This window comes from Oncorhynchus mykiss, chromosome 19, assembly GCF_057628025.1.
Source record: "Oncorhynchus mykiss isolate SJ-2025 chromosome 19, ASM5762802v1, whole genome shotgun sequence".
In the NCBI taxonomy this organism is placed as follows: domain Eukaryota; kingdom Metazoa; phylum Chordata; class Actinopteri; order Salmoniformes; family Salmonidae; genus Oncorhynchus; species Oncorhynchus mykiss.
Window position 1 is genome coordinate 3,975,296 of NC_143040.1, and position 12,915 is coordinate 3,988,210.

The window sequence follows — 12,915 nt, forward strand, 5'->3', positions numbered from 1 at the left end:
ATTAAATCCCAGCCTGTGTTCTGTCAGGTGCTCTTCAACATGTCTAGATTAAATCCCAGCCTGTGTTCTGTCAGGTGCTCTTCAACATGTCTAGATTAAATCCCAGCCTGTGTTCTGTCAGGTGCTCTTCAACATGTCTAGATTAAATCCCAGCCTGTGTTCTGTCAGGTGCTCTTCAACATGTCTAGATTAAATCCCAGCCTGTGTTCTGTCAGGTGCTCTTCAACATGTCTAGATTAAATCCCAGCCTGTGTTCTGTCAGGTGCTCTTCAACATGTCTAGATTAAATCCCAGCCTGTGTTCTGTCAGGTGCTCTTCAACATGCCTAGATTAAATCCCAGCCTGTGTTCTGTCAGGTGCTCTTCAACATGTCTAGATTAAATCCCAGCCTGTGTTCTGTCAGGTGCTCTTCAACATGTCTAGATTAAATCCCAGCCTGTGTTCTGTCAGGTGCTCTTCAACATGCCTAGATTAAATCCCAGCCTGTGTTCTGTCAGGTGCTCTTCAACATGTCTAGATTAAATCCCAGCCTGTGTTCTGTCAGGTGCTCTTCAACATGTCTAGATTAAATCCCAGCCTGTGTTCTGTCAGGTGCTCTTCAACATGTCTAGATTAAATCCCAGCCTGTGTTCTGTCAGGTGCTCTTCAACATGCCTAGATTGAATCCCAGCCTGTGTTCTGTCAGGTGCTCTTCAACATGTCTAGATTGAATCCCAGCCTGTGTTCTGTCAGGTGCTCTTCAACATGTCTAGATTAAATCCCAGCCTGTGTTCTGTCAGGTGCTCTTCAACATGTCTAGATTAAATCCCAGCCTGTGTTCTGTCAGGTGCTCTTCAACATGCCTAGATTAAATCCCAGCCTGTGTTCTGTCAGGTGCTCTTCAACATGTCTAGATTAAATCCCAGCCTGTGTTCTGTCAGGTGCTCTTCAACATGTCTAGATTGAATCCCAGCCTGTGTTCTGTCAGGTGCTCTTCAACATGTCTAGATTAAATCCCAGCCTGTGTTCTGTCAGGTGCTCTTCAACATGTCTAGATTAAATCCCAGCCTGTGTTCTGTCAGGTGCTCTTCAACATGCCTAGATTAAATCCCAGCCTGTGTTCTGTCAGGTGCTCTTCAACATGTCTAGATTAAATCCCAGCCTGTGTTCTGTCAGGTGCTCTTCAACATGTCTAGATTAAATCCCAGCCTGTGTTCTGTCAGGTGCTCTTCAACATGTCTAGATTAAATCCCAGCCTGTGTTCTGTCAGGTGCTCTTCAACATGCCTAGATTAAATCCCAGCCTGTGTTCTGTCAGGTGCTCTTCAACATGTCTAGATTAAATCCCAGCCTGTGTTCTGTCAGGTGCTCTTCAACATGTCTAGATTAAATCCCAGCCTGTGTTCTGTCAGGTGCTCTTCAACATGCCTAGATTAAATCCCAGCCTGTGTTCTGTCAGGTGCTCTTCAACATGCCTAGATTGAATCCCAGCCTGTGTTCTGTCAGGTGCTCTTCAACATGTCTAGATTAAATCCCAGCCTGTGTTCTGTCCGGTGCTCTTCAACATGCCTAGATTAAATCCCAGCCTGTGTTCTGTCAGGTGCTCTTCAACATGCCTAGATTAAATCCCAGCCTGTGTTCTGTCAGGTGCTCTTCAACATGTCTAGATTAAATCCCAGCCTGTGTTCTGTCAGGTGCTCTTCAACATGTCTAGATTAAATCCCAGCCTGTGTTCTGTCAGGTGCTCTTCAACATGTCTAGATTAAATCCCAGCCTGTGTTCTGTCAGGTGCTCTTCAACATGCCTAGATTAAATCCCAGCCTGTGTTCTGTCAGGTGCTCTTCAACATGCCTAGATTAAATCCCAGCCTGTGTTCTGTCAGGTGCTCTTCAACATGTCTAGATTAAATCCCAGCCTGTGTTCTGTCAGGTGCTCTTCAACATGTCTAGATTAAATCCCAGCCTGTGTTCTGTCAGGTGCTCTTCAACATGTCTAGATTAAATCCCAGCCTGTGTTCTGTCAGGTGCTCTTCAACATGTCTAGATTAAATCCCAGCCTGTGTTCTGTCAGGTGCTCTTCAACATGCCTAGATTAAATCCCAGCCTGTGTTCTGTCAGGTGCTCTTCAACATGTCTAGATTAAATCCCAGCCTGTGTTCTGTCAGGTGCTCTTCAACATGTCTAGATTAAATCCCAGCCTGTGTTCTGTCAGGTGCTCTTCAACATGTCTAGATTAAATCCCAGCCTGTGTTCTGTCAGGTGCTCTTCAACATGTCTAGATTAAATCCCAGCCTGTGTTCTGTCAGGTGCTCTTCAACATGTCTAGATTAAATCCCAGCCTGTGTTCTGTCAGGTGCTCTTCAACATGTCTAGATTAAATCCCAGCCTGTGTTCTGTCAGGTGCTCTTCAACATGCCTAGATTAAATCCCAGCCTGTGTTCTGTCCGGTGCTCTTCAACATGTCTAGATTAAATCCCAGCCTGTGTTCTGTCAGGTGCTCTTCAACATGCCTAGATTAAATCCCAGCCTGTGTTCTGTCAGGTGCTCTTCAACATGCCTAGATTAAATCCCAGCCTGTGTTCTGTCAGGTGCTCTTCAACATGTCTAGATTAAATCCCAGCCTGTGTTCTGTCAGGTGCTCTTCAACATGTCTAGATTAAATCCCAGCCTGTGTTCTGTCAGGTGCTCTTCAACATGTCTAGATTAAATCCCAGCCTGTGTTCTGTCAGGTGCTCTTCAACATGTCTAGATTAAATCCCAGCCTGTGTTCTGTCAGGTGCTCTTCAACATGTCTAGATTAAATCCCAGCCTGTGTTCTGTCAGGTGCTCTTCAACATGCCTAGATTAAATCCCAGCCTGTGTTCTGTCAGGTGCTCTTCAACATGTCTAGATTAAATCCCAGCCTGTGTTCTGTCAGGTGCTCTTCAACATGCCTAGATTAAATCCCAGCCTGTGTTCTGTCAGGTGCTCTTCAACATGCCTAGATTAAATCCCAGCCTGTGTTCTGTCAGGTGCTCTTCAACATGTCTAGATTAAATCCCAGCCTGTGTTCTGTCAGGTGCTCTTCAACATGCCTAGATTAAATCCCAGCCTGTGTTCTGTCAGGTGCTCTTCAACATGTCTAGATTAAATCCCAGCCTGTGTTCTGTCAGGTGCTCTTCAACATGTCTAGATTAAATCCCAGCCTGTGTTCTGTCAGGTGCTCTTCAACATGTCTAGATTAAATCCCAGCCTGTGTTCTGTCAGGTGCTCTTCAACATGTCTAGATTAAATCCCAGCCTGTGTTCTGTCAGGTGCTCTTCAACATGTCTAGATTAAATCCCAGCCTGTGTTCTGTCAGGTGCTCTTCAACATGTCTAGATTAAATCCCAGCCTGTGTTCTGTCAGGTGCTCTTCAACATGTCTAGATTAAATCCCAGCCTGTGTTCTGTCAGGTGCTCTTCAACATGTCTAGATTAAATCCCAGCCTGTGTTCTGTCAGGTGCTCTTCAACATGTCTAGATTAAATCCCAGCCTGTGTTCTGTCAGGTGCTCTTCAACATGTCTAGATTAAATCCCAGCCTGTGTTCTGTCAGGTGCTCTTCAACATGCCTAGATTAAATCCCAGCCTGTGTTCTGTCAGGTGCTCTTCAACATGCCTAGATTAAATCCCAGCCTGTGTTCTGTCAGGTGCTCTTCAACATGTCTAGATTAAATCCCAGCCTGTGTTCTGTCAGGTGCTCTTCAACATGTCTAGATTAAATCCCAGCCTGTGTTCTGTCAGGTGCTCTTCAACATGCCTAGATTAAATCCCAGCCTGTGTTCTGTCAGGTGCTCTTCAACATGTCTAGATTAAATCCCAGCCTGTGTTCTGTCAGGTGCTCTTCAACATGTCTAGATTGAATCCCAGCCTGTGTTCTGTCAGGTGCTCTTCAACATGTCTAGATTAAATCCCAGCCTGTGTTCTGTCAGGTGCTCTTCAACATGTCTAGATTAAATCCCAGCCTGTGTTCTGTCAGGTGCTCTTCAACATGCCTAGATTAAATCCCAGCCTGTGTTCTGTCAGGTGCTCTTCAACATGTCTAGATTAAATCCCAGCCTGTGTTCTGTCAGGTGCTCTTCAACATGTCTAGATTGAATCCCAGCCTGTGTTCTGTCAGGTGCTCTTCAACATGTCTAGATTAAATCCCAGCCTGTGTTCTGTCAGGTGCTCTTCAACATGTCTAGATTGAATCCCAGCCTGTGTTCTGTCAGGTGCTCTTCAACATGCCTAGATTAAATCCCAGCCTGTGTTCTGTCAGGTGCTCTTCAACATGCCTAGATTAAATCCCAGCCTGTGTTCTGTCAGGTGCTCTTCAACATGTCTAGATTAAATCCCAGCCTGTGTTCTGTCAGGTGCTCTTCAACATGTCTAGATTAAATCCCAGCCTGTGTTCTGTCAGGTGCTCTTCAACATGCCTAGATTAAATCCCAGCCTGTGTTCTGTCAGGTGCTCTTCAACATGCCTAGATTAAATCCCAGCCTGTGTTCTGTCAGGTGCTCTTCAACATGCCTAGATTAAATCCCAGCCTGTGTTCTGTCCGGTGCTCTTCAACATGCCTAGATTAAATCCCAGCCTGTGTTCTGTCAGGTGCTCTTCAACATGTCTAGATTAAATCCCAGCCTGTGTTCTGTCAGGTGCTCTTCAACATGTCTAGATTAAATCCCAGCCTGTGTTCTGTCAGGTGCTCTTCAACATGCCTAGATTAAATCCCAGCCTGTGTTCTGTCAGGTGCTCTTCAACATGCCTAGATTAAATCCCAGCCTGTGTTCTGTCAGGTGCTCTTCAACATGCCTAGATTAAATCCCAGCCTGTGTTCTGTCAGGTGCTCTTCAACATGCCTAGATTGAATCCCAGCCTGTGTTCTGTCAGGTGCTCTTCAACATGTCTAGATTAAATCCCAGCCTGTGTTCTGTCAGGTGCTCTTCAACATGCCTAGATTAAATCCCAGCCTGTGTTCTGTCAGGTGCTCTTCAACATGCCTAGATTAAATCCCAGCCTGTGTTCTGTCAGGTGCTCTTCAACATGCCTAGATTAAATCCCAGCCTGTGTTCTGTCAGGTGCTCTTCAACATGTCTAGATTAAATCCCAGCCTGTGTTCTGTCAGGTGCTCTTCAACATGTCTAGATTGAATCCCAGCCTGTGTTCTGTCAGGTGCTCTTCAACATGCCTAGATTAAATCCCAGCCTGTGTTCTGTCAGGTGCTCTTCAACATGTCTAGATTAAATCCCAGCCTGTGTTCTGTCAGGTGCTCTTCAACATGTCTAGATTAAATCCCAGCCTGTGTTCTGTCAGGTGCTCTTCAACATGTCTAGATTAAATCCCAGCCTGTGTTCTGTCAGGTGCTCTTCAACATGTCTAGATTAAATCCCAGCCTGTGTTCTGTCAGGTGCTCTTCAACATGTCTAGATTAAATCCCAGCCTGTGTTCTGTCAGGTGCTCTTCAACATGCCTAGATTAAATCCCAGCCTGTGTTCTGTCAGGTGCTCTTCAACATGTCTAGATTAAATCCCAGCCTGTGTTCTGTCAGGTGCTCTTCAACATGTCTAGATTAAATCCCAGCCTGTGTTCTGTCAGGTGCTCTTCAACATGTCTAGATTAAATCCCAGCCTGTGTTCTGTCAGGTGCTCTTCAACATGTCTAGATTAAATCCCAGCCTGTGTTCTGTCAGGTGCTCTTCAACATGCCTAGATTAAATCCCAGCCTGTGTTCTGTCAGGTGCTCTTCAACATGCCTAGATTAAATCCCAGCCTGTGTTCTGTCAGGTGCTCTTCAACATGCCTAGATTAAATCCCAGCCTGTGTTCTGTCAGGTGCTCTTCAACATGTCTAGATTGAATCCCAGCCTGTGTTCTGTCAGGTGCTCTTCAACATGTCTAGATTAAATCCCAGCCTGTGTTCTGTCAGGTGCTCTTCAACATGTCTAGATTAAATCCCAGCCTGTGTTCTGTCAGGTGCTCTTCAACATGCCTAGATTAAATCCCAGCCTGTGTTCTGTCAGGTGCTCTTCAACATGTCTAGATTAAATCCCAGCCTGTGTTCTGTCAGGTGCTCTTCAACATGTCTAGATTAAATCCCAGCCTGTGTTCTGTCAGGTGCTCTTCAACATGTCTAGATTAAATCCCAGCCTGTGTTCTGTCAGGTGCTCTTCAACATGTCTAGATTAAATCCCAGCCTGTGTTCTGTCAGGTGCTCTTCAACATGTCTAGATTAAATCCCAGCCTGTGTTCTGTCAGGTGCTCTTCAACATGTCTAGATTAAATCCCAGCCTGTGTTCTGTCAGGTGCTCTTCAACATGTCTAGATTAAATCCCAGCCTGTGTTCTGTCAGGTGCTCTTCAACATGCCTAGATTAAATCCCAGCCTGTGTTCTGTCAGGTGCTCTTCAACATGTCTAGATTAAATCCCAGCCTGTGTTCTGTCAGGTGCTCTTCAACATGTCTAGATTAAATCCCAGCCTGTGTTCTGTCAGGTGCTCTTCAACATGTCTAGATTAAATCCCAGCCTGTGTTCTGTCAGGTGCTCTTCAACATGTCTAGATTAAATCCCAGCCTGTGTTCTGTCAGGTGCTCTTCAACATGCCTAGATTAAATCCCAGCCTGTGTTCTGTCAGGTGCTCTTCAACATGTCTAGATTAAATCCCAGCCTGTGTTCTGTCAGGTGCTCTTCAACATGTCTAGATTAAATCCCAGCCTGTGTTCTGTCAGGTGCTCTTCAACATGTCTAGATTAAATCCCAGCCTGTGTTCTGTCAGGTGCTCTTCAACATGCCTAGATTAAATCCCAGCCTGTGTTCTGTCAGGTGCTCTTCAACATGCCTAGATTAAATCCCAGCCTGTGTTCTGTCAGGTGCTCTTCAACATGTCTAGATTAAATCCCAGCCTGTGTTCTGTCAGGTGCTCTTCAACATGCCTAGATTAAATCCCAGCCTGTGTTCTGTCAGGTGCTCTTCAACATGTCTAGATTAAATCCCAGCCTGTGTTCTGTCAGGTGCTCTTCAACATGTCTAGATTAAATCCCAGCCTGTGTTCTGTCAGGTGCTCTTCAACATGTCTAGATTAAATCCCAGCCTGTGTTCTGTCAGGTGCTCTTCAACATGTCTAGATTAAATCCCAGCCTGTGTTCTGTCAGGTGCTCTTCAACATGTCTAGATTAAATCCCAGCCTGTGTTCTGTCAGGTGCTCTTCAACATGCCTAGATTAAATCCCAGCCTGTGTTCTGTCAGGTGCTCTTCAACATGCCTAGATTAAATCCCAGCCTGTGTTCTGTCAGGTGCTCTTCAACATGTCTAGATTAAATCCCAGCCTGTGTTCTGTCAGGTGCTCTTCAACATGCCTAGATTGAATCCCAGCCTGTGTTCTGTCAGGTGCTCTTCAACATGCCTAGATTAAATCCCAGCCTGTGTTCTGTCAGGTGCTCTTCAACATGTCTAGATTAAATCCCAGCCTGTGTTCTGTCAGGTGCTCTTCAACATGTCTAGATTAAATCCCAGCCTGTGTTCTGTCAGGTGCTCTTCAACATGTCTAGATTAAATCCCAGCCTGTGTTCTGTCAGGTGCTCTTCAACATGCCTAGATTAAATCCCAGCCTGTGTTCTGTCAGGTGCTCTTCAACATGTCTAGATTAAATCCCAGCCTGTGTTCTGTCAGGTGCTCTTCAACATGTCTAGATTAAATCCCAGCCTGTGTTCTGTCAGGTGCTCTTCAACATGTCTAGATTAAATCCCAGCCTGTGTTCTGTCAGGTGCTCTTCAACATGTCTAGATTAAATCCCAGCCTGTGTTCTGTCAGGTGCTCTTCAACATGCCTAGATTAAATCCCAGCCTGTGTTCTGTCAGGTGCTCTTCAACATGTCTAGATTAAATCCCAGCCTGTGTGTATTTGTGGTCCTCTGACCGTGTTTACTGAACACTTGACTAAATGTCATGCTGCCGAGTATTAAAATGATGTTTTTGTATATACAGTACCAGTCAAAAGTTTGGACACACCTCATTCCAGGTTGCAAGTTCAAATCCCAGAGGTGACAAGGTACAAATCTGTCATTCTGCCTCTGAACAAGGCAGTTAACCCACTGTTCCTAGACCAGTTAACCCACTGTTCCTAGACCGTCATTGAAAATAAGAATTTGTTCTTAACTGACTTGCCTGGTTAAATAAAAGGTTAAAATCCCAGGGTTGTTCTTTATTTTTACAATTTTCTACATTGTAGAATCATAGTGAAGACATCAAAACGTTGAAATAACACATATGGAATCATGTAGTAACCAAAAAAAGTGTTAAACAAATCAGCATTTATTTTATATTTGAGATTCTACAAAGAAGCCACCCTTTGCCTTGATGACAGCTTTGCATTCTCTCAACCAGCTTCATAAGGTAGTGACCTGGAATGCATTTGTGGAATTTCTTTCCTTCTTACAGCCAATCAGTTGTGTTGTGACAAGGTAGGGGGGGTATACAGAAGATAGCCCTATTTGGTAAAATACCAAGTCCCTATTATGGCAAGAACAGCTCAAATAAGCAAAGAGAAACAACAGTCCATTGTTACTTTAAGACATGAAGGTCAGTCAATATGGAACATTTCAAGAACTTTGAAACTTTCTTCAAGTGCAGTCTTAAAAACCATCAAGCGCTGTGATGAAACTGGCTCTCATGAGGACCGCCACAGGAAAGGAAGACCCAGAGTTACTTCTGCTGCTAAGTTAGACTTACCAGCCTCAGAAATTGCAGCCCAAATAAATGCTTCAGAGTTCAAGTCATAGACATCTCAACTGCGTGAATCAGGCCTTCGTGGTCATATTGCTGCAAAGAAACCACTGCTAAAGGACACCAATAATAAGAAGAGACTTGCTTGGGCCAAGAAACACGAGCAATGAACATTAGACCGGTGGAAATCTGTCCTTTGGTCTGATGAGTCCAAATTTTAGATTTTTGTTTCCAACCGCTGTGTCTCTGTGAGACGTAGGCTAGGTGAACTGATGATCTCCACATGTGTGGTTCCCACAGTGAAGCATGGAGGAGGTGGTGCTTTGCTGGTGACACTGATTTATTTAGAATTCAAGGCACACTTAACCAGCATGGTTACCACAGCATTCTGCAGAGATACACCATCCCATCTGGTTTGCGCTTAGTGGGACTATCATTTGTTTTTCAACAGGACAATGACCCAACACACCTCCAGGCTGTGTAAGAGCTATTTGACCGAGAAGGAGAGTAATGGAGTGCTGCATCAGATGACCTGGCCTCCACAATCAACTGATCTCAACATAAATGAGATGGTTTGGGATGAGTTGGACTGCAGAGTGAAGGAAAAGCAGCCAACAAGTGCTCAGCATATGTGGGAACTCCTTCACGACTGTTGGCAAAGCATTCCAGGTGAAGCTGGTTGAGAGAATGCCAAGAGTTTGCAAAGCTGTCATCAAGGCAGAGGGTGGCTAAATATAAAACAAGTTAATAAATAATCTCTTGGCAAACAAAGCAGTTAATATTTACAAGAAAACACTCATAATTTCAGGTAGATGTGTGTGAGTGAGTGAGACAGAGAGAGAGACTGCAGGGTGCCTGTCCTCTCTCCCCTGGGCGTGTTCTCCTCCATCAGCCTGTCCTCTCTCCCCTGGGTGTGTTCTCCTCCAGCTCCATCAGCCTGTCCTCTCTCCCCTGGGCATGTTCTGCTGCTACTCTCTGAGCTGTCTCTGAGGCTGCGATGTCTATGTGGGCGTATGTGGTGGAGCCCCCTACTGGACAGGAAGACCAACAACAACAACCAGTGACTACAACATCATGGTCCTCTACTAGAACATAAAAACCAGTCTCCCGATCATCCTGCCTTCTCCCGAAGTGTTTGTCCTGCACACTTTGCTTATAACAAACCTTAATCCATGACGGGTAGTGTGCGAGTGTACACTTTGGGAGAAGGGTGGTGTAATCGGGACACACATCCAATGGCTTTGAGCAGGTTCTATGTTTCCTAGTAGGAGATTATCACAGTACAAGAAGCCATATAGCACCAAGGAGGAAGAGACTGTAGGCCACTGTGTGCTGTATGTTCCCAACAGTAGGTATTATAATGATGTGTTCCCAACAGTAGGTATTATAATGATGTGTTCCCAACAGTAGGTATTATAATGATGTGTTCCCAACAGTAGGTATTATAATGATGTGTTCCCAACAGTAGGTATTATAATCAACCTTAGGTTATAAACATGTCCTATTAAACCATTATAATGAATACCGTCATTGTAAAGAAGAATTTGTTCTTAACTGACTTGCCTAGTTCAATAAAGGTTAAACAAGTAAATAAATACATACACATAGGATCTCAGTGTGGTGGAGTCATCATTGTGTTTGCTGATGGACACCCATTTCTTAGCAATAAATCATAAATTACTTTTAAATGACTGGGTTGCTGATGAAGGCAACGGACCTAAACTCAAATGGGTTTAACAATGAAGTATATCTATTTTTTTTATCCACTTCCACTATCCTCTTAAGAGTTGCTGAATCTCCTCTCCAGTCTGCTCCTCTATTCAGACACCATGGATGGAGAGAGAGGTAACATCAGGTTCCCTATCACTGGTGGCTGTCAGATCATCCTCCCCAAAACTAGATTTTAGTCAAAGTGCCCCATCCCATTCCCCCCAGCTCAACAAGCCCCAGCCCCATCCCATTCCCCCCCAGCTCAACATGTCCCTGTCCAGCCCCATCCCATTCCCCCCAGCTCAACAAGCCCCAGCCCCATCCCATTCCCTCCAGCTCAACATGTCCCTGTCCAGCCCCATCCCATTCCCCCCAGCTCAACAAGCCCCATCCCATCCCCCCCCCCAGCTCAACATGTCCCTGTCCAGCCCCATCCCATTCCCCCCCCCCCCAGCTCAACATGTCCCAGTCCAGCCCCATCCCATTCCCCCCCCCCCCAGCTCAACATGTCCCTGTCCAGCCCCATCCCATTCCCTCCAGCTCAACATGTCCCTGTCCAGCCCCATCCCATTCTCCCCAGCTCAACATGTCCCTGTCCAGCCCCATCCCATTCCCTCAGCTCAACATGTCCCTGTCCATTCTCCCCAGCTCAACATGTCCCTGTCCAGCCCCATCCCATTCTCCCCAGCTCAACATGTCCCTGTCCAGCCCCATCCCATTCCCTCAGCTCAACATGTCCCTGTCCATTCTCCCCAGCTCAACATGTCCCTGTCCAGCCCCATCCCATTCCCCCTCAGCTCAACATGTCCCCGTCCAGCCCCATCCCATTCCCCCCCCCAGCTCAACATGTCCCTGTCCAGCCCCATCCCATTCCCTCCAGCTCCACATGTCCCTGTCCAGCCCCATCCCATTCCCTCCAGCTCCACATGTCCCTGTCCAGCCCCATCCCATTCCCCCCCCAGCTCAACATGTCCCTGTCCAGCCCCATCCCATTCCCTCCAGCTCCACATGTCCCTGTCCAGCCCCATCCCATTCCCTCCAGCTCAACATGTCCCTGTCCAGCCCCATCCCATTCCCTCCAGCTCAACATGTCCCTGTCCAGCCCCATCATGTTCATTGCTGTTAAGTACAGTCTGTGAACAAAGTTAAACTACTACATTTTATGTTTTGGATTACAGGATACCCAAGATCATATCTCTCCATATTCTGTTCCAGTTAAAGGGTGTTTCAGATTCACTTAGATCTGTGGACCATACTTTTTAATTGGCTAGCTCTGAATATGAGCTTTCCAAGAGTTGTTCATATATTATAGAGATCATTCCTTTTGGGAGCCCAGATTATTTATTTATAAATCATTGGATGGTTGAGTTTCCCCAGAAGGCAGACATCGGAGGATGGGGTGGGTTGAGATGCAGCCAATGCAGAAAAAACACAGATCTCTAGTTTAAACTCCATGGATGTAATGGTTGAGTCCAACTCCGTGGATGTAATGGTTGAGTCGAAATCCATAATGGTTCAGTCCAACTCCATGGATGTAATGGTTCAGTCCAACTCCATAATGGTTCAGTCCAACTCCATGGATGTAATTGTTTGAGTCCGACTCCATGGATGTAATGGTTCAGTCCAACTCCGTGGATGTAATGGTTCAGTCCAACTCCATAATGGTTCAGTCCAACTCCACGGATGTAATTGTTTGAGTCCGACTCCATGGATGTAATAGTTCAGTCCAACTCTGCTCTGTCTTATCAATAGATGTACTTTGATCTGATTAACAGTGTTTGTTGAAAATGCTCCAATGTCGTTTTAAACAACTTTTCCATTCCTGATGTCTTCTTTACTGGGGATTTGTTCAGATGTAAATGCCGTTACATTGTTTTAATAAAACCTTGAATGTCGTCCCACGCAGGGGGTCATCGACTGCATCATTATAGTTAATCATCATGAATTCATTCAGTTCAGATTGAAATTGAACACAGGAAGTAGGATTTTGTAGTAATGAAACATTACAGCGCCATCTTGTGGCTCTTTCAGGAGATTCTGAAGCCCTGTGGATCTTGGTCCTAAAACATGGCACTATGAAGGGAATAGACTGCCATTTAGGACGCAAACATCATCACAATAACTAGGTCAGGGCTGGCCAACCCTCTTCCTGGAGATCTACTGTCCTGTGGGTTTTTAGACCAACCCTCTTCCTGGAGATCTACTGTCCTGTAGGTTTTTAGTCCAACCCTAATTTAGCATATCTGATTCAGCTAGTTAAGGTCTTGTTGAGCAGCTAATTAGTAGAATCAGGTGTGTTAAATTAGGGTTGGACTGAAAACCTACAGGACAGTAGATCTCTAGGAAGAGGATTGGACTGAAAACCTACAGGACAGTAGATCTCCAGGAAGAGGGTTGGACTGAAAACCTACAGGACAGTAGATCTCCAGGAAGAGGGTTGGAGTGATAACCTACAGGACAGTAGATCTCCAGGAAGAGGGTTGGAGTGATAACCTACAGGACAGTAGATCTC

The 12,915-nt window shown here is 45.5% G+C and overlaps 1 protein-coding gene and 1 long non-coding RNA gene across 9 annotated transcripts in view; one reads left to right on the plus strand and one right to left on the minus strand.

Annotated features, from left to right (window-relative positions):
* LOC110532970 (protein Dok-7) overlaps positions 1-12,915 on the minus strand; it is a 109,724-nt gene that overhangs the window by 32,283 nt on the left and 64,526 nt on the right. For 3 of the 5 annotated variants that reach the window (XM_090209878.1, XM_090209881.1, XM_090209883.1), the window contains one exon: positions 8,158-9,724. The exons of 1 other annotated variant lie outside the window; for it this stretch is intronic. In XM_090209878.1, coding sequence (XP_090066004.1) covers positions 9,582-9,724 — 143 coding nt within the window. In that variant the 3' untranslated portion in view covers positions 8,158-9,581. Of the gene's footprint in view, positions 1-8,157; positions 9,725-12,915 lie in introns of those variants that run through there. One more of the 5 variants, XM_090209882.1, reaches the window with a different exon arrangement.
* Positions 3,424-6,108, plus strand: LOC149974662 (uncharacterized). 4 transcript variants are annotated; one of them, XR_016488724.1, is made up of 3 exons: positions 3,424-4,539; positions 5,057-5,150; positions 5,809-6,108. It is a non-coding gene; the product is annotated as an uncharacterized LOC149974662 (long non-coding RNA). The 4 variants fall into 4 exon arrangements; XR_016488723.1 differs by having other exon boundaries at positions 3,424-4,210; positions 4,352-4,539; positions 5,057-6,105; XR_016488726.1 differs by having other exon boundaries at positions 3,424-3,881; positions 4,070-4,539; positions 5,057-6,100.